At 44.1% G+C, this 22,044-nt stretch overlaps 1 protein-coding gene across 5 annotated transcripts in view; it reads right to left on the minus strand.

Moving 5' to 3' along the window:
- Nucleotides 1–6,826: 6,826 nt before the first annotated feature.
- The window catches only part of LOC149278997 (mitogen-activated protein kinase 8), a 67,361-nt gene continuing 52,143 nt past the window's right edge, over nt 6,827–22,044 (minus strand). For 2 of the 5 annotated variants that reach the window (XM_089501531.1, XM_089501532.1), the window contains exons 7-11: nt 15,357–15,539; nt 13,202–13,326; nt 10,565–10,628; nt 8,991–9,068; nt 6,827–6,963 (exon numbers count right to left, since the gene is read on the minus strand). In XM_089501531.1, coding sequence (XP_089357657.1) covers nt 6,827–6,963; nt 8,991–9,068; nt 10,565–10,628; nt 13,202–13,326; nt 15,357–15,539 — 587 coding nt within the window. Of the gene's footprint in view, nt 6,970–8,990; nt 9,069–10,564; nt 10,629–13,201; nt 13,327–15,356; nt 15,540–22,044 lie in introns of all 5 variants that reach the window. The other 3 variants (XM_089501530.1, XM_089501529.1, XM_089501533.1) reach the window with 2 other exon arrangements.

Raw genomic sequence — 22,044 nt, forward strand, 5'->3', positions numbered from 1 at the left:
TATTTGCCCCTGGATCTGATATCCAGCAGGTTTTCTGGAGCCACCCGTATTTACCATCCTCTCCCCCCCACAGACTACAATAGAGACCCCCTAATGGGCTGAAGTGGGCTGAGTGCAAATACTGAGTCATGTGCAAAGGAGGGCTGGATGAATAACTGTGTGTGACTATTGAATGTAATTCAACCCCTTGTACTGTCTATTGGATGTAATTTAACCCCTTGTACTGTTTAAATACCCCTGTTTTACCTCACTATGAGTCCTGTCTTGTTATTGAGGTAAGCCTCGGCGCTGCCCTTATCAGGGCAGTAGAGTGCCGTATTGCTATATGAAGGGGTTAATCGCTGGTGTCCCGGTGGCAATGGGGCAGAAGAAGCAACGTTTGGCGGGCGTACCCAGACGGGGTACAGGTCGGTCCCGTCACAGACTCACTCTAGGATCAGGTTACAACTGCATGATTTATAGACTGAACTGTTACAAATTAATCGTTCAGTCTACTGGACCAATTCATCCGGATCACTGAAAAGAATCGGATCAAAAGAACGATTCGTTCATGATCCGGACATCACTAGTACAGCCTTTTAAAATCCTGGCCCAGTAACTTGGCCGGCAGAGACCACGAGTCTCCCTGCTACAACAGTTAAATGTCTGTAAGAACGACCAATAAAGTTATAGCAGGGAGATCAGTGGTCTATGCTGGCCAAGTTAACCCCCCAAGGGGAACCTACGGATTTCTGCTTCCATCGACCCCTGCGATGCTGTGGAGATAAGGTAGGCTAGATGGGGAAGGGACCAGGGAGATTAGTAGACAAACACGAAGATTATTTGTGTTGCGTGTCTTCGTCTTCGTGTACGTTTTACCGCTGCTATCTTTGCTTCTTCGTGTTCGTTTTCATGTTCGCCCCAAGACGAATGCACAAGTCTAATAAAAACAGGTTTCCCAAATTAGCTTTGTGACGGAGACACGTACTCGAACTGACTAGTTCCGCCTTAGAGATCTTCCTTGCCGCTGAAAGCTCAATTGCTCAAGGGATTAACCCTTCATATTCCCCCTAGCCCTAGCTGAGATTTAGTGTAGGTGTAAAACATAACTCTGGTGTAAGAATATCAGTGCTGTCTTCAATAAGCACACATGATAGGATTAGGGGTTAAATCCCATCGATTACCAGACAACCTGGTACAGGTTCTATGGCCAGCAATGGCCACCCGACAAAGAGTCACTATTTTGGGGTGATCGCGAGGAAGCAGTATGACGGAACCTTCTGTCACTGGAGCTTTTGGAGGGGACTGCTGGCTAGCCTGCTGACAATGGGCCCTGACATTAGAAGGGGTTCTGTTCTTGGGGAAGTGGGCTCAGGGGCCCCCTTTTTACTGATTACGTGGTCCCACCCTCCCTTCCCTTATGTTTGTATTCTAGCTTTGAGTTTGGGGTATTTGTCAGTCTGTGTTAGGCGGCAGCTTGCCAGGTATGAAGGGGGTTAATATGGTGGTAAGACAATTGTTAGTAACAACTGGTGGGAGGTTCTTGGCTGGGAACCTCAGGTTTGGGTGGGGCATCCGGGTATGTCCCTTCCTTAAGTGGTATTTGGCTCTAGTACCTGGATTACTTGGCAAGCTTTGGCTGTTTATTGTGTGTTTTGAGTCATTGTCCTTGTTAACGCACCTATGTTTATTGTTTCAGGTTTTGGCATGACAATGACCATACCTCGAAACTCTCCAGGTTTGATCCCGCTCCCTGCCCATTTTTCCTTTCAATAGAGATTTTTCCCGCTGCCGTCAGCGGGAACGCCCCCAACATCACCGGGGCCGCCCACCAACATCAGTGGGATTGCCCGCTGACGTCAGTGTGCAGTCCTGGCCACGTCCCAGAAGTTCCCAAGTATGACAATGACTCTATTAACCCCTTTGTGACAAAGGCTGATTTTATTTTTTGTACCCTTCGTGATAATGGCCGTGTTAACATTTTTGCGCTGCTCGTGTTTAGCTGTAAGGAACCTCGGAGGGAGGGGAGTTCATTTTTGTTCCTGGTGGAAAAGACAGACTTTTATTTCCACTGTGAGGTCAGCTATGCATTTGGAGGAGACCTCCACCCAGAAGAGTGACCCTTTCTTTGGCGCCAGCTTCTCCAATTTTTTTGCGTTTTTTTTCCACACAAATTTTAATTTAGGTATGAATTTGACAGTGGCATATACCAGGAGATGTAAACAAGATTTCTTCAGGAAGATCTCCTGACCACAGTGATACCACCCCGAAAATGATGGTTTAACCCCTTAAGGACAATGGGTGGTGCCTAAACCCATTGAAAACAATGCATTTTGAGCCCGTACATGTATGGGCTTTGTTATTAAGGGGTTAAGGTTGTACGGACATTGCGGGGCTCGGAGGCCAGAGTATGGCGCCGGACTATCTGGGCAGGCCGGGGCCATGTTGGTCTGATTTATGGCCTTTTTCTTTTGTTGGACTGTATATAAGCCTGTGTGTTTCCCAAATAAAGAGTTCCTGTTTCACCTCACTACGAATTCTGTCTTGTTATTGGGGTAAGCATCGCCGCTGCCCTTATCAGGGCAGCAGAGCGCTATATTGCTATATATACTACAGTGCTGCCGAGGTTCCTGCAGAGCTGTGTCCTCTGCTATGATCACTTATTGTCCTTTTCAGGACAATAGCCCCCGGGTGTAGCTCAGCTTCAGCTAGCCACAGTGGTAAGGCAGCCCTTCTCTCTGCAACGCTGGTTCTGTCTGACGGTGAAGGGGTCAATTGCTGGTGTCTCGGTAGCCTTGGGGCGGAGGAAGCAACGTTCGGCAGGTGTACCCAGTCGGGGTACAGGTCTGTCCTGTCTCAAGTACCTTCTCCCCAAAGCACAGAAAAGATAAAATACAAGCATTTGAAATACCCTAAGGGTGTTTATTGTTCAAAACTATATGATTTGATGGCGTAAATTGAATTCTCTTGGCTTCAAAGATCTCCCAAATAGGATTTGGGCAATTTGAATGTTGCAAAATCCAAATGTGGCCCATTACCCCCCCCAAACAACCCAACAAACTCATACATGGGTGGTATCACTGTGGGCAGGAGATCTTCCTGAATAAATCGTGTTGTTTACATCTCCTGGTATATGCTGTCAAATTCATACCTAGATTAAAATGTGTGGGGGAAAAAAACCCGTAAAATAATTACTACCATAAAGTTTGACAAAGGCTAGTGGGAGAATGAATGCATGGAAAGACTTACAATACTAGCATCTGAAAAACCCTGGGGTGACTAGTTTTCAAACATATATGGTTTGATGGGAGTAAATTTAACTAACCGTCTTCAAAGATGTCCCAAATAGAACATAGGGGCAGCGTGACCATATTTTAAAAAATAAATAAAGGCAGGACAAATAGACTCTATTTAGCTGTTTTTATTTTGATTCATTTTTGCAGATGTGATTTATAAAATGAGAATTTTATTTTTTTTTAAAGAAATCACTATATTTTATATTTCCTTAATAGTAAATTAGATGATTTGATAAAAATAATAGTATCGAAAGAAAGCCCTACTTGTCCTGGAAAAAAACAAACTATATAATGTGTGTGGGTGCACTAAATGAGAGAGAAGAAAATTACAGCTAAGCAGCAACACCGCAAAAATGTTAAAGCATCCTTTGTTCCAAAGTGTACTACAGGTAAGAAACAGTCTTGTCATTAAGGGGTTAAAAATAACACAGTATTCCACTATTAAAACACAATTAAAACTAGCAGCCAAACACAGTGCTAGTAGTGTGATGGTCTGGTTTGCTTTAGGACCTGTGCGATTTGTCCAAACTGATGGAGCTATGAATTCTGCTTTCTACCAGAAAATCCTGAAGTAGAATGTCCGGCTATCAGTTTGTGACCTAAATCTCAAATGCAGTCAGGTTATGCAATGGGACAATGATTTGAAGTACACAAGCAAACACATTTCTGGATTGAATTGCTCAAAAGAAACAAAATGAAGGTTTTGGCCTAGTCCTGACTTGAATCTAATTAACATGCTATAGCATGACCTTAAAAAGGCAGTTCATGTTTGTAAATCCAATGCTAAATTAAAACAATACCTGGAACCTACTAACTGGTTGTGCCATCCTCGGCGGCAACAACTGCTATCAAACATTTGTGATAACCAGCATTGAGTAATTGCCTTAATTACAAATGTTTGACTGCAAGGCTTGGCACAACCACTTAGTAGGTTTAGGTGGCAATTACTTTGCATGGTTAACTCTTGATTACCGCTTTACCTTCAATAAATGACAAACACAAAATGGAAGCTTTTAAATGATTTAAGTTGTCTTAGTTACGTTTGTCACAGAAGCCTCCATGCCATGGGCTCCTGGAGGGGACTGAGGGCCAGCCTCCTCCCTACAGACTATGGGCCCTGGCCTCTGTTTCTGGGGAGGTTGGTACAGGGGGGGTCCATTAGGACGACTACTTCCTCTGGTACAGTGCCACGTTTCCCCTCTAGAGATTCTAAAGACTGTGGAGCTCAGACACAGATTTAGGGTTCCTGCATTGTGGGAGGGGGTTTATGGAAAGCGTTTCTCTCCGTCGGTTCAGGACTTGCAGGACAGAGAGCGCAATGGCCAGTTTTTGCACCTGGATCTAATATTCAGCAGGTTTCAAACAGAAGTCAGGGAAACTCCCGTGCTTATTATCCTCTCCACAGACTACAATAGCAACCCCCCTACTGGGCTGAGTGCAAATACTGAGCCGCGTGCAAAGGAGGACCTTGTACTGTTTGAATACCCCTGTGTTTCCAAATAAACAGAGTCCTGTTTTCACCTGAACATGAGTGCTGTCCGATGCTTGGAGTGGGCTGCGATGATCCTATATTGTCCAGTGTAGACTGTGTAGCTAAGCTTCGGCTAGCCAGTGTCGGTGCAGCGGTTCTGTCTGGCTCTGCAAGGGTTAATCGCTGGTGTTCCGGCAGGAGGAAGCAACATTTGGCGAGAGTACCCAGTCGGGAAATGTTTCAGATAATTCAACTATTTTTAATATAAGATAAATATGCAAATGTGGAAGAAGTGCTTACCTCTCAACCCAAATTTCTTTCTCCATTTAAGAGGTTCACCTTTATGTATTTCTTTTTAACACGAGACTTTAACTGTGCCAAGACTGTGGTTTTGCAGCTGGTACGGGAAGGGGTGATCATTATTCTTGCCAAGGACCACTATATGTGGTAGCAACAAATCTTTATGCAAAGAGGCAGTGGGACAAAAAACTCCAAATTATGTAGGTAATGTTATAGAAGTACCAGACAGCAGTCTCTTTACATATTGCAGCTTTACCTCTGGGATATTGTGACATCCAACAGTAATGCCTTTGGAGTGCAGTGAACATAAAGTGGTTTACCTGGAAGTGCAACATCCCATAAGATACCATGATAAAAAGTAGACACACATTTTTCCCCAACTTGGATCTTTTATTAATAGCCTGTGATCATTTAATATGACTTTTTTAAAACTGTGTTTTCCCACAAAAGCAGAGTTAGCATAGGCCTGCGGCTCTCCAGCTCCTGCAGGACTACATCTGGAGGGCCGCAGGTTGGACGCCCCTGGCATAGGCGGCACATACTCAGCCCTCTATGATTGATCTGTACTGCTAATGTAAAACAGAATAGGACAAGCATTAATACAATACATCTAAGTGGAGGAAAGCAGTCTAAGAAGGTGAAGATAGCTATTCTGTGGCAAGCTAATCTTAAGAAATGCAGAGTGTGGGTCTGGTGCTGTAAAAGCGATTAGGGATTCTTCAGTGAGTTCATTCTCACAGCTACACAAAATATGCAGAGCACATTAATATGTTCCAGAAGATTAACACAATCTTTGAGTACTGCCCACCTAAAGAAGAAAAAAAAACAGCATGTCTTTCCAAAGTCAGCTTTGTCCTCGTTTGGTCAGGGCTGAAAGGAATTCCTCTATCTTGTAAAAACTTATTGCATTTTGGGATGCAACACATTACATAAAAAAAAAATTGTGTGTCAGCCTATTTATCCCCATCTTTGATAGCAACATAGGGAGATACAATGTGAAGCTAGCCTCCCTAGTAACAAAGTTTGAATTTGTAAGGAAGGTATAAAGCGGCCAGCACTCTGAGGACTGTGTATCAGTCAGTTATTTAACAAAAGTGTATGCACCAACACCTGCCAGGCATGTTTACACATTTAACATTAATACAAAGCTCTGTTTCCCCTCCGTTTTCTGTTTCATTAAGTGTGAATCAGTTAAAATGAAGCTCTATATCTATAAGAGGGTAAAAGGAGGAGTGATGATTTAAAAAAAACCCCCACAAAACACAATTTAATACTACAGAACAAACCTGTAAAATTTTAGGAGGATAGAATGTATAAACTGATGAGCAGCACCAGCAAGGCAACAGAAGACAAAAAAAAAAAAATTCAAGACAATCAGGACCAAAGTGACCTTTTTCTGAAAGTAGGGGCCCCAAGCCCCTCCCCTTTAACACATAATAGAAAACAATATGTATGGCAGCTTTTCAAACTCTCCAGCACTTAAAATACAGCACTAAGGTTGAAGCTACACTTTTTAACCAAATTAATCCTGGTAAGGAGTGTTGTGGATACTTATGGTTCCATGGTTATGGTTGTTCAGCTCTCAAAGTGTTACTGATGTTTAAATCAACTTTGGGACCCCTCCCTCTTTGACCACAGTGCAAATGACAGCTTACTGCTGGTTGATTCACTTTTATAGTGATACAAGTGGCATCCCGCCATTCAATCATACTTGAGGTATGTGCGTTACCTCTTCCCCCTTGCCTCCTGTAAACCCTACCCCCCCCCCCCTTCAACTGGGTCATCGACAACATCCCATGGTGCCTGCTGTGGTTTCAAGGCTGCTTTCTGTGTCTGACAGAAGTGTTGGGTCCGTCGAGGTGGAGGATGCATCAGCCAATGAGGAAGAGGTGTGAGGCTGGGTTCCGTCTGTCACTGCTGCACCTGTGCTATGAGAAAACAGAGTGGGGAGTCAGTTACAGTATCTATTTAGAGCAGTGCAACTTCATTGCTACATCTAATTTCCATTTTCAGCCTTGTAATAGAAAACAATTTTCGAGAACAGTGGTCAGCAAACTAGTTTTTTTGCAATCATGTTTAGGTGGAAAATCAGTACAGGGAATAAAAACACAATTTTTTGGGTCTAAAGGGCAGATTAGACTAAATTAGAATAAACCTACTCATTAGGTTGCTCGGAACCCTGAAGTAAAACCTATTATACTTCAAATATTGTTTACAAAGAGATATTGGTTATTTAAGATTACTTCTGTGACTGTGCATGTGGTATGGAGTAGAGCCCTGCGCGGGACTGTTTTCTTAATCCCGCTCCCGCTGAATTTCTGACCATTACCGCCCGCTCCCGCAATGTGTGTGTTCCACTCCCACCCGCTCCCAGAACATATGTGTCAAATCCCGCAAACATTCTGTCACAGCTTTTAGAGATAGCGAAGAATTTAATTCCCTCATTCACAGATACTAACCATTCACAGATACTTATTCATTCTCTCAATCACGCATACTCGTTCATACAAACTCCCCCACCCCCTTACCTGAACTGCAGATTTACTGCACACTCCCGCAAGGCTGCCTTTGCTTGCTCGCACACAGCATCTCTTCTCTTGTTCCGCCCAGGGGAAGGAGAAACTGAGCAGAGTCATGTGATGTAAATTCACGTGACTTCGCTGGGTTCCTGGGCGGAAACAAGAGGAGAGACGATGTGTGCGAGCAACGCAAAGGCAGCCTTGCGGGAGTGCGTGGGATTACTGCGACCCGCAGGTACATTGTTTAACCGCCTGCTCCCGCCCGCAACACCCGGAAAAAGTTTTTTGACGGGTCCCGCATACCGATGCACTCCTCTAGTATGGAGGCTCTCTTTAATAATAGGATAAAAGAATTCAAGTGTTTGGTTTAAAAAGCCATTAAAACTGCAGGTCTTGGTAACCCCCTGAGGCTGAGGACACATGGGGGTATGTTTGGGAAGGGGGCACTGGTGGATTCCTGGGGAGACTCCTTATCTTCCTGCCCAGTCTCTTCTTATGTATAAGTAACCCTGTGCTTATTGGGGGGCACAGGGTAAACAGACATTTACCCCGGCCAAGCGATCCCTGGAACTGATTTCGGCCAGTAATAGATAGAATAGTGAAGGTTGGGACATCATTGTATTGTTAATCCCTTTAACTGACCCTGTTGTCTCTGGGAGGCTAATAAAGGGGGCGGTTTGTATCCCAATATCTTGATTTATGTTAATGTGTGTTTTGTTGGCTATATTCAGCCATGTGTGTGAAAAATAAAGCAGTCTTCATTTTGGTTATACCCTACACTAGTTGGCTAGTGACTGGGAAACCAGGGAAAGAGTGTGTTGTCCCAGGCTAAGGGAGCACAAGTCAGCAGAGGTAGTCTGTCGGACTATCCAGCTCTGTGACAATATATATAAACAAACACACTGACTAACACTATACACACAGTGTGTGTGAGCATATATGCATAGTGCTAGAGTCAGCGTGTGTGTCTGTAGCAATATACATAACACACTTCTCCTTTTCCCTCTCACTTTCTCATCCCTGCCTGCACTGTGTGCAAACCGCTTGCCTCTGTCTATCGGGCCATGTACCGTGCGTGGCTGGGTGCCACACTCCCGCCACAGCATCCCCTTGGAGCCATGCAGGACGGCCGGACACATCCATAACAGGCATACCTCCTGGGCACCAGGAATCGATTTTTAGTGGCTATGTCACAGGCGCCTGGGGTTTGTCAAGCCTTGTTCTAGAATATATAATTTACACAACTGTAAAGATAGTTTTTTGTAATATAAGGTCTGGACAAATTAAAAAAAAAAAATTCTATAGTGCTCTAGGTTACTGTTATTTACATAGCCTTAGGAAATTGTGTGAATCCACTAGCTGAAATGACAATTGTACTGTCCAGATATTCCAGTGCTGCTCCACCTTTCAGCAAATGTAACCAACCTAAAGGTGCTGGTTGCCCACGGATCACTCCATTCCGAGCTCTGTCTTCCCAATCCAGGACTTCTTTGTATATCAACTCTGAAAATAAAAGGGGGGATGTTACACTTAATGTCTGGTGTCAAAACTTCCCTAGGGCTGGCAACTGTTGCCTTGCAGTAGGGTTCAAGTGTTTCTCCACTCCATCATATCAACTTTAATGTATATGATAGCTAAACGGCCCATTAGATTTCCATCATGTGCTACTTGCAAATGCATGGGGATATTCTACAGAATCCGTCCATATGCATTCCCACCTAGCTATTTTCCATCCATGAGATGTGTTTAGCCAAATATATCTCCTGACATATATATATATACGTATAGCCCATCAACTCATTTGTTGGCGTACCAAATGTTGCAGGGGTCTAACAACAGCACTATAACTTGACGCTCATTTACTGCTTTATGGGAATTGGGAATCATCAGGACACAGGGCGCTGCAGCTTTTCTATAAAGCAAGTGATTTGTTTTTTCGTAAACATTAAAAATAATGCATATTGAAGTAATTACTTTAATATGCATGTGACAGAACCCTCCATCACTGGGGCCACTGGAGAGGCCTGAGAGCCAGCCTCCTCCCTATTGACTATGGGCCCTGACTTTGTAAAGACTTCTGTGGCTACCCCCCAGCAGTATATGATCTCATCACTTTTCTCTGGCAGACAGCCAGGATCTTTGTTTTAGTTTAATATCAGACCCAACTCATGGTGTACTAATATGTTGTTTAAGTCAGTGCCCCCCCCCCCCGTTTCACCACTAAAGATATTTACCCCGGCCAAACCCTGGAACTGATTGCAGCCAGTAATAGATAGTGGAAGTTGGGACCCTATTGTATTATTAATCCCGTTACTGACCGTGTTGTTTCTGGGAGGCAGATTAAGGGGGGCAGTTTGTATCCCAATATCTTAAATGTGTGTTTTGCTGGCTATATCCAGCCATGTGTGTGAAAAATAAAGCGGTCTTCGTTTGGGTTTATACCCTACACTGAGTCTCGGCTAGTGACTGGGAAACCGGGGAAAGAGTGTGTTGTCCCAGGCAAAGGGAGCACAAGTCAGTGGAGGTAGTCAGTCGGACTAGCCAGCTCTGTGACAATGTTGAGCCTGCACAGGACATTAAACAGTCCTTTTCAAATAATTATAAAAAGATATAGCCTGGCACAAGCAAAATTTCAGTCTTTACTTGAAGCCAATTACTTTTATTGGATCTACAAAAAGATTTAATGTTACATAAGCTTTCAATACTTCAGTGGCCTCCTCCCAGAAGCATCTGAGGAAGAGTTAAAATGTCTAAACAAAAGTATACATACATACACACACTCTTCTACGCATGACTATAATGTAAGTTTATTATGTGTTTTTTATGGACATCATTGAATCTCTTAAGTGCAGATGTTTTCACTGTAGCATTTTAGCTAATCACCTCTGTGTGATTTAACAGGTTATAGTAACAGATACTCTGACTCTATAAATTAAACTTACATCACCGGCTATAAAAAAAAACAAAAACAAAAAAAAAACACAAAAAAACCCAGATACCTTTCCATTCCTCTATGGTGTGCTCTCGTTCATCTAATTGCTTGTCTGGGATCTTTGGTGGAGGCTGTAATGAAAAGTGAAATGAAAGTAATGAATGTGAGAAACTAAACAACTGCACAAATGAACGGTTACTGGTGTAACAGTTAACAGCTAAAGACAAGGATTATAACATGTCAAGTCAAGTCATTACTTTTACAAATGGTAATGGTATCTGTAATTGTACAGTAGTAGTAAAAAAAAAATCACTGCATAGAAACACTCTACCAGAATGAGTATATCATTTACATATAAATTTAGGGTATGCACATACACATATTTGTAAATGTGAGAAAAACAAAACTTTCATATTTGTATATCATTTGTAATGCCAGGATTGAACCAGATACGTTCCTCTGTAATTTAATGTTGCCTGCTCTAGGAATGTGCATGTGTGCATGACTCAGCATCAGCCCATAGCTAATCTCTAGCCTCAGGTCATAAAAACTAGATTTCATGTCCTGACAACAGTAACAGAGACACTTCGTGGAAGCCACTGTGCCCTGGACTCCTGGAGAGGCCTGAGGACCAGCCTCCTCCCTAGAGGCCTTGTCCTTGGAAGGGGTTCTGTTTTTGGGGAGGTGGGTACGTTTGGACTACTTTTTCCCCATAGTACAGAGTGGCAGGTTTCCCCAATTACCAGAGACTCTAAAGACTGTGGAGCTCGGGTACAGAGTTGGGGTACCTCCATTTTGAGAGAGGTGTTTTACTCTCCAACACGTCAGGACTTACAGGACAGAGACCTCTATGGCCAGTATTTGCACCAGCATCAGATATCCAGTCAGTTTCGGCCAGAAGTCAAGGAATCACCCGTGTTTACCATCTTCCCAACAGACTACAATAGCGACCCCTACTGGGCTGAGTGCCAACACTGAGCCTGTGCAAAAGACGGCCTGATTGAAAACTGCGTGTGTTCGGCTGTTATTATTGTATGTAAATTAGCACCTTGTGTTGTTTAACCCTTTTACGACATAGCCCGTATACGTACAGGCTCATGATGCAATGCATTCACGACAAATACCTGCAATCGCCGTGATTGCAGTTTTCGCCGCGATCGTTCCTCCACCCCAAAAAAATTAGATTATGTGAGAAAAATAATAATATTTAGAGAAAGCCCTGCTTGTCCTGAAAAAAAAAAACAAAACAAAAAAAAAACAAAACAATAGGGTTTTTTGTGTGGGTGCACTAAATGAGAAAGAAGAAAATTACAGCTAAACAGGAAAAACGCAAACATGCTAAAACAGCCTTTGTCCTAAGAAATAGTCTTGTCATTAGGGGTTAAAATACCCGTGTGTTCCCTACAATCTGGTTTCCGTCCACAGCATTCAACAGAGACTGGACTGATTTAGATTACTAATGACCTCCTCACAGCTAAAACGAAAGGCCAATTCTCACTGGTTGTTCTCTTGGACCTCTACAGACCCTCCATGCTCATGACATCCGTGACATGGTTCTTTCATGGCTTAAATCCTACCTTTCTAACCGTACTTTTAGTGTCTCATTTACTGGAACTTGCTCCTCTCCCCTACCGCTATCTACTGGTGCTCCTTAAGGCTCAGTTCTTGGGCCTCTGCTATTCTCCATCTACACTTCTTCCCTCGGAAAACGTATTTCTTCCTTTGGTTTCCAGTACCGCCTATATGCAGATGACACCCTACTCTATATTTCCGCTCCTGACCTTTCCCCCTCTCTTCTAACTCGCCTCACTGACTGTCTATCAGGAATTGCATCATGGCTGGCGTCCCTAAGACTGAACTCATGGTAATCCCGCCATCTATTATGTTCGCTTTTCCTGTCATCTCTATTACTGTTGATAACTCCACTATTCAACCAACAGACCAGGTTCGCTGCCTTAGTGTCACTCTCGACTCTGCTCTCTCCTTCATCCCTCACATCCAGTCCCTCACCAAATCCTGCCACCTCCACCTGAAAAACATCTCTCCTATCCAAATACACCCCTACCCGCCCTCTTCGCTCCTCTCACGACCTGTGGCTTTCTTCTAATGTTGTTACCTCATTTCCAGTGCTCCCAACCATCATCCTAATCAAAGCCACCTGAACAAAAAGCTTCAACACATCACCGCAACCAGATCAACTCATCCCCATCCAAACAGTCCTCTCCTATTGTCTCACTCCCCTCAACCACCGACTAGATTGTGAGCTCGCAAGAGCAGGGCCCTCTTCTCCTTTGCACCAGTTTGTTATCGTATGCGTTTATAAATTGTTCCAATGAATGTAAGAGCGCTGCGGAATCGGCCGGCGCTGCGGAATGTATTAAACTCAGTTAATGATTTTACCCTCAAGCATCTAGTCTTGATGATGTTTCTTGAGAGGAAGTAACGAGGCCGATAATAAGCAAGAGGTTCAACAGCCAGAGTAGCGGAGGAAGCTGACTTTAGCGGATATACCCATTCGGGGTACCAAGGTCAGTTACAAGATACACTTTTACATGGTTTTTACCAAAATTCTTTAAATACTACTAAATACCACTTTCTACTTCTACTCTCAGTCTCTGTGAATGATTGGAACACAACTTACAGAGGATATCTAACATAAAGAAAGACTGAAATAGAGACTAACCAGTATAGGTGAGACACTTACCCCTTCAGCCTCCAGTGGGTCATACCAAACATTGATATAAGGGTGCAGTAAAGCTTCATCCACAGAGATTCTCTTGGAAGCGTCTATTACTAGCATTTTGGACAACAGGTCTCTAGCTTGGCTGGCTGCAAATGTAGGTCAGAGGGTGACAAAATGTCATGAGCTAAAAAGACAGCAGGTATCATAGAGTCTAATATGTAATGCATTCAAGTAAACTGGAATAATATGACACTTAAAGCCAAGTTACATGGATGATATATTGGACTGTTAATATTTGCTGTTCAGATAGATTACATAGTTCATGTTGACTTTCTTCCAGGATAAAAACAAACTATTACTACACACAGTACTGTCATTATCAGTGATTGGATCTCTTACTATACCAATTTTTCTGCTTAGCGCCATCAATAAGAATACAGATCATGTCTTATAACTGTCCACAGCAAGCAAACATTCTGTAGTGTTCTTTTCACCACAATCAAGTAATCAATGAAAAGTTTTTTTTCTGATTGGTCTGTTCCACATGTTGCTGAAATGATAAGACCACATTTAAAACTTTGCAGCAGAATTGGCTAGGGCTGGAACTAACGATTATTTTCATAATCGATTAGTTGGCCGATTCTTTTTTCGATAAAACGGATTAAAAAATAAATGTGCATTTTTCGTTTGTTAAACGATAAAAATGCATTTCTTGTTTTTATTTCCCAACCTGACCCCCAGTTATGCACATCTGAGCCCAGGCTTACCACTCTGCCCCCCAAATATGCCTAATATACCCTATATGCCTTATACCCCCCTGATATGCCACTCTGCCCCAGATATACTTTATACCCCTAGATATGCCATAGTGCCCTTTGATATGCCTTATAACTCCTATATGCCACCCTGCCAGACTTACCCCCCATGCTCCAGACTCCTTGGTGTCTAGTGGGGCAGCCGGTGAGAGTCTGCGTGATGCGCGTAGACAACTTGCTGCTGGCCGGCACTTTTGCTGCAGCGGATCCTTCTCTCTGGCGCCCGTCGAACGTTGCGCGCAGACAACCTCCGCTGCTGCTGGCCGGTACTTCTGACGGGGCTTCTATGGTGGAGCACCAGAAGGTCATGTCACGCTGGTGCTCCGTCACAGAAGCCCCGGTGGAAGTGCGGACAGCAGTGGAGGTTGTCTGTGCGCATCGTGCAGACGCCCATCGGCTGTGAGAGAGGAGGATCCAGGTCTCCTTAGTGTTATAGTCTTATATATTTGATAAAATCTATTCAGCTAATCGATAATGAAATTCGTTGGCAACGATTAGTTGTTGCAGCCCTAGAATTGGCTTTTGTGACTGAACCCTCCATCACTGGGGAACTGATTTCAGCCAGTAATAAATAGTGGAGGTTGGAACCCTATTGTATTGTTAATCCCTTTACTGAGGGCACCAGGCTGCTGTTGTCTCTGGGGGTCAGATGTAGGTTTGTATCCCTACATCTTGTTTTATGTTAATGTCTGATTTTCTTGCTATATCCAGACATGTGTGTGAAAAAGTAGTCTTCATTTTGGTTATACACCGAGTCTCGACTAGTGACTGGGAAACAGGGGAAAGAGTGTGTTGTCCCAGGCTAAGGGAGCACAAGTCAGCAGAGGTAGTCAGTCGGACTCCCTGTCTTTATTCCTATTTCCCGCTCCCTGCAACTCTTACTCCACCTGCTGGTGGCACTGTGGTCCACTAAAACTTCAAGCGGTTGTCGCTCTCCCATAAAGCTTTAGATCAGTGTGTTAGTTTGAGAGGCGAGAGGCAATTATGAGAGGCATCCGGGGATTTACAGGGTGGGGGGGTACAGGGTTTTGGGTCGCCCCATTAGGGGACTTAGACATCCTGTTTTCTGTACACTGGGACATTTCACAGCAGGCCACCGGGGGGGAGGGCACCAGGCTGCTGGCAGAAATGGTGGTTACCCTGGGTGGAACCAGAGAAAGTGGAGGATATTGTATTTCACTTAGTTCTGTGTGTATAAATACAAGTGTCCTGTTCAATAAACATTTGTCTATTTCTCAACCTACACTGTGTCTTAGCAAGTGACTGGGTGAATGAGAGCTATAACATAGTTGCCTAATGGATTCTTGTCAAGAAAGACCTACATAATGGAGCTACTCATCTTGGGTCTCCGTCAAACTCACCTTTTAGTTTGTTGTGCTCGGAGTCTGCAGGGAAGAGAACATCTGGAAAGAGTTTTTCGAAGCTGTAACCTGCATATTTGGGTCGGTTTTCCACATATGTCCTAACAGTGGGCTGCAACTTCTTCATGAATTCTGGGCATGGCGTTCCCAGTTGCTCAATTACCTTATTCCATTGGTCAATATCTGGAGTGGGAGCTCAGGAAAACATGAGATGAAGTAGTAAAAAAAACTTTGCTCCAGGTTTTTCTTTTTATCACTTGCAATTATATAACAGGATAATTATAAAACCATAACACATTTGGTATTGGAATTATATGGTCATTAACAGTACACACTGAATGTATGACAACCATGTCAACAATTTCCTTGTACTTCCCTACTGGGTTGTCTGATTTACAGGTGAAGGCAACACATTTTCTACACTGGTAAAATGATGAAATATACAAATAACCAAAGTTTCAGTTTACAAAGAGATTTAAACCAAAACAGATTACATGAATACAATGTTAAAAAAATACTTCTCTATGAAGGCTATTAATTATAGGTTTCAGTGGTAGAAAAATAGAATTTGACAGGATAACAATCATTTGGCCAATCTAGTCCCTGCATTTTTCCTGATGTAAAGACTCAGACCTTAAATCAGTCCTTGGTCTTGTCTTAGATTCGGGATAGCTTTATGTCTACCCTAAGCATATGTAAAAGCTTTTTAACCTCTTTTTTCCAATGGCATGTTCCCTTTTCCTTTAAACATGTCTTGGTCTCTGCCATTTTAAATTCCTCTCTACTCACACCCCATGTACTTAGTGTCCTATCACCATTCTCCTCCTGGCCTCCAAATAACATTTATCAGACAACTGCCTAACCCATTTCCTTTCCCAAAAACTCTTTGTTTGACCTATTACAATGAATTCCCTCCACAACATACTACAAAGACAGCCCTCCGGCAATTACTACTGATCTTCTCACTGCTAAAACAAAAAAGTAACTTCTCTCATATTATCCAGTTCCTAAAAAGGGAACGTACATGAATTCCAAATCATTTGCCTTGCTACTTTCTAAGCTCAGTTCCCTCAAGCTGCCTACTACACAGTAATTACTAAAACGTCAAGAAAGTTCCTCAGAGTGGGTTCTTTATACAAAATTCAAGTCCACAGGGTAAAAAATTGACATTTTAATCCATAATTAAAAATCCACAAATTGCCAATGAGTTTCGTCCATTAGCACAGACTTACTCATAGGTCTGGGGCTGCGTCGGATACAAAATGTAATAATTTAAAAACACCACAATTGTTGCAGGAACATGTTGATCTACATTGTATACAGAGTAATGGTCTAACTAGTTAGATATTTGAATTGATTTGATGAATACCAGTAGGTAGATACTTAAATATTCGTTCACGCCTCAATTACCCGAGACATTACAAAATTTGATAATAATTTGATAAATACTGGTAAATAGAAAAAAATGACTACAAAATAAATACCAATACATTCCTTAATTTTCATAAACCTTGCAGAATTATACATTGTAAACCTGAAGCATTTATATCCTATCAGCTATTTTATTATGTTTTCTTTTTTACTATTTTCTTATAAATATAAAAATTGATTTACTTATACATGTTATGATGTATGTATCATCTTATTATATAAGTTCAAACTAACATAAATATAGGCATGTAAAAAAAGGATCCATCAACTCATTCTGCAATTAAACCTTTTGGTTTTTGTGTACTCGGTGGAAAATCCAGTGTGCTATGGGAGGAGCCTGGGGGCCAGCCTCCTCTCTACAGACTATGGGCCCTGGCTTTGGAAGGGGTTTTGTTTTTTTGGGGAGGTGGGTACAGGGGGTCCATTGGGACTAACAAAGCCCTGGCCACATGACCAATTTTATGACACCTTTGTGATGGAACCCTCCATCACTGGGGCCAATGGGGAGGCCTGAAAGCCAGCCTTCTCCCTACCGACTATGGGCCCTGGCTTTGTAAAGACTTATACTGCTGGGGTTAGACACAGATCTCATCACTTGCTGAGGGGATTATCTCTGGCAGACAGCCAAGATATGCAGCCAGGGAGTGACCGCCATTGTTTTAGTTTAATGTCAGACTCCCCCCGCCCACCATTACAGACCTTTACCCCAGCCAAACCTTGGAACTGATTTCGGCCAGTAATAGTTAGTGGGGGCTGGGAAAACTAGTGTAGGGTATAAACAAAATGAAGACTACTTTGAATCTCTGCTAGTGACTGGGAAACCGGGGAAAGATAGTGTGTTGCAGAGGTAGTCGGTTGGACTATCAAGCTCCGTGGCATTGGTGGCAGAACTGCTTCCTTTCTACCAAGATTGATTGTCAGGACGGCAGACTTCGGTCGCCTTGATGAGGACATGGATGTGGAATCAGAATTCCAGGGGTTGCTGCAGGTCATGCTCTGCCTACGGATCAATACCAGGAACTGAGGCAACAGATTTGAGGGTCACTATTAGGGCTGAAACAACTAATCGATAAAATCGGTTGTCAACGATTTTCATTATCGATTAATCGAATCGATTTTTATCGATTATAAAATTTATAATCCGACCTCAGAGATCGGATTATAACACTAGAATCCAGATCCCCCGCAACGCTGCAGGGGACCTGGATTCCCCTCACTGTCGGCCAGTCTCTCACTTCCGTCTCTCTCCCCCTCCCATACACCCCTCTGACTCCTCCCCCCTCCCATACATCACTCTGCCTCTCTACCCGGCTCCGTTACTGACTTCATAGAAGCCTCAGCGTAAGTGAAGGGCAGTAACGGAGGCTGTCTGTGCGCATCGTTTAGACCCCCACCGGCTGACAGAGGATCATCCTCTCTGTCAGCCGGTGGGGGTCTACATCACACGTTACTCACCTTCACTTACGCTGAGGCTTCTATGAAGCTGCAGTGAAAGTTCCTGTCAGTAACGAAGCCGGGTAGAGAGGCAGAGCGGTGTATGGGAGGGGGGAGGAGTCAGAGGGGTGTATGGGAGCCACCCTCCCATACACCACTCTGGCTCCTCCCCCTCCCATACAGCACTCTGCCTCTCTACCCGGCTCCCTGGTGTCTTGTGAACCTCCGTGGCTGACAGGAGGCAGAGTGGAGTATGGGAGGGGGGAGGAGGCAAAGTGATGTATGGGAGGGGGAGGAGGCAGAGTGGAGTATGGGAGGGGGGAGGAGGCAAAGTGATGTATGGGAAGGGGAGGAGGCAGAGTGGAGTATGGGAGGGGGAGGAGGCAGAGTGGTATATGGGAGGGGGAGGAGGCAAAGTGATGTATGGCAGGGGGGAGGAGGCAGAGTGGAGTATGGCAGGGGGGAAGAGGCAGAGTGGAGTATGGGAGGGGGGAGGAGCCAGAGTGGTGTATGGGAGGGGGAGGAGCCAGAGTGGTGTATGGGAGGGGGAGGAGCCAGAGTGGTGTATGGGAGGAGCCAGAGTGGTGTATGGGAGGGGGAGGAGCCAGAGTGGTGTATGGGAGGGGAGGAGCCAGAGTGGTGTATATAGTGGTGTATGGGGGGTATTATGAATTTTAGGGCATATAGGGGGTATAAGGCATATCGATATTAGGCATATCAGGGGGGCATAAAACATATCTGGGGGTAAAAGGTATATCAGGGGGCTCAGTTGCATATCACTGGCATATAAGAGGTATAAGGCATATATGGGGGCAGAGTGGCAAGCTGGGGGTCAGATGTGCATAACCGGGGGCAGTTTGGTAAATAAAAAAAAATTAAACAAGCTTTTTTTCTCATAGTTTTTCTTAAATATGAAAAATAGTTAACATATGAATTAATATTTACTAATAACTTTGTATTAAAACCTAGTTTGAGAAACACTGTTTGGGTTCTTGTAGCTTTTATTATTATGTCAGTAAAATAAGAAGGTGAATAGAGAGAGGCCATTGTGATAGAGATGAAAGTGTAAATTGTACGTTTTTTATTACATTATTTTAAATTTAAAAACAATTAAATTTTTTTATCTGATTAATCGAAAAAAATAATCGGCCAACTAATCGATTATTAAAATAATCGTTAGTTGCAGCCCTAGTCACTATGGCCCTCCAGGAGGCTGTTACACGCCGGGGTCAGTGTCTTCCAAGCATGGAAGAAAGGATTAGAGACTAGCAGGAACTACAGATGTCATTCCTGGGACAGCAAACCAAGGAGCAATGGGTCCTGTTGGACAAGCTGGTTCAACAGGAGGTAGAGCTGGAAAATCGGTATTGGGCTCTGCAGTGGCATGCAGAGCAAGCATAATGGGAGACTGTGTCCCTGTCACCGGGGTAACAGGGACACCTGGGGACTCTTGCGCCATAGTCTTGAGTTTGGGGACTGGGTCTGAGGCAGCTGCCAGGCCAGGGCAGTTGCGGAAAAAGAAAGCCCTGCTCATCGGGCCGGGGGCACTAGGAAAACCTAGGGAAACACATAGAGGTAGGAAGAGGGTCCTCTACCGGGACACTGGAGGCACCTAAGGGAGACTCCAGGACGGGTACCGGGGTTAGTACGGGGATACAAAGGGTAGCTTTAGAGAACAGTGATTCTGCAGGAAGCTGGGAAAAGCCAGCGGGGAACACAACCTAGACTGCTGGGCCACCAAGCACAGTAGAAAGGAGCACAGGGACCGGGGTCTCTACCAGGGTCTCTGTGGGCAGGCCTGGGGCATTGTCGGGGCTGTGGGGGCCAGTACCCTTACAGCGCTCAGCTGGGATCTTGGGTACCAAAGTGGGGTACTCAGGGATAGGGGCCTGAGTTTCTCTCAAGGACTCAGGGAACACTTTGGGGATAGGGACCAGTATCCATACTAGAACACCGGGAGGGCTCTATCCTCCCTAGGATAAGTGCCGCTACCTAGGCACGGGAAATTTAGGGCGGCTCTGCGGGAATCTCGGGAGACAAGGGGGATACATAGGGACAGGGACCTGGGCTTCTCTCAGAATACTCAGGGAATCAGGGGACAGGAACCAGGGCCGGCGATTGGTTACTGAGAGGACCCAGAGAATTCAGCAGCACCTCCGGCGTCCTCGCTAGGTCGGGGACCAGTGCCTCTACCAGGTCACCAGGGACTACAGAGGGAAGCCCCCTGCAGCAGTGACCCGGGCTTCTTCAAGCATAGCTAGGGGTTTGGTGAGGGGGATTGTGCCACTTACTCAGCCAGGGACTTTGAACCAGGCGGTGGGGACAGTCTCCCGCCGGGGTAGAGCAACCAGGGCTGTTGGTGGGAACTTGGGTCGCGGCTTTTGGCTTCCTCCTCCGCTTCTTCTTGCCAGCAAGGACGTCTGTCCCTCTCACCAGGGCAGGGGCTGCGGAGTAGATGGAGAGGACCTCGGATCATGCTCCCGGTCTCCTTGTAACTCCCGGAGCTCCGCTCTCCACAGCAAATCTTTATTGTCCCTTTATTGCCATTCCTCTTGGACCAGGCAATACATAACAGCCTCCAGCTTGGGGGGTAATAGGGTAAACCAGGAATTCTGCACGGTTGTCCCCGATTGCATCTCTGCGGTACTTGCAGGGGCTTGCGAAGGACGAGTCAAATTGGAAGTCATCATATATCAGTCCTGGTTCGACGGGGCTATAAGCATCAGACGGTCACTGTGGTCTTCCCCTGCTAACTGCTGGGAGAAACCCTGGTACCGGCTCTGGAGGTCAAGCTCTGCTTATATGAGACTTCTCAATATATAGGGACACTTGAAAACAGACACAATCCAAATCTCAATAAATATTTTTGTGGTCCTTAGTCCATAGGAAATATGAATCTATAACAGATGTCATACAGAATATCTTAGAGGCACATCCAGTGCCTTTCTCAAAAGCTGCCTACAAATGTTTCACATACCATTATATAAATACAAAATAAACAGTTAAAACACCTGAAAACGTGTTGGTGTAAAGGTAAGACCCAAATCATCAATGTATCTCCATTTAGCAAGAGGTTCCAATTTAACAAAATTAATCTACACATATAAGATAAAAGTTGAAATTGGAGGAATTACCCTACATCACACTTTCATTCGCAGAATGGAATAATGAATACTCATTATTAGACATTGATATACAAAGCTGATACCTTAATTAGCTATAACTCATATCAAAATTCAATTTAAATTAAATAATTGGATACCTGCATATGAAAATCTTTTTGCTCATTCCTTATACTAATAAATGTGTTATACCAGCAAGTAACACATGTAAGGTACACAATATGGACAAAAGTATTGGGACACTTAACCATTACACCAACAGAGAATTATGATGGCATAATCTTAGATTATTTTGCACAAACCCTCACCTAGACCACCAATACCAGACACAATTGGTCTGCCTCGCAGCTCCTCAAGTGACTTGTACACCTTTAGTAAAAAGTGAAATTTAGGCATAATATACTTAAGGTCTATATAAAAACTGGATTTCACTTATATTCAAAATATTGTATATATACCTGTATCCAATACATATCAGTTAGTTCAACAAGAAATGCTGAGGTGCCCCACCAGCTGTAAGCTTTCAATAAACAAAAGGATCAGTTAAGTACTGTCAGGACCCGGGGGAGCAGGTTGGGTAGGAGCCCATGTGCATGGGATACTGGGATTCTGTCTGCACCAATTTATACATATTGATGGGTAAGTAGGTACAGACAGGCAGACGGGTAAGAGGCCCACTGGCGGGGCGGACGGAAGGGAGG

The sequence above is a fragment of the Sceloporus occidentalis genome, unplaced genomic scaffold (genome assembly GCF_023333645.1).
Source record: "Sceloporus occidentalis isolate IW3139 unplaced genomic scaffold, rSceOcc1.0.p SCAF_176, whole genome shotgun sequence".
NCBI lineage: Eukaryota > Metazoa > Chordata > Lepidosauria > Squamata > Phrynosomatidae > Sceloporus > Sceloporus occidentalis.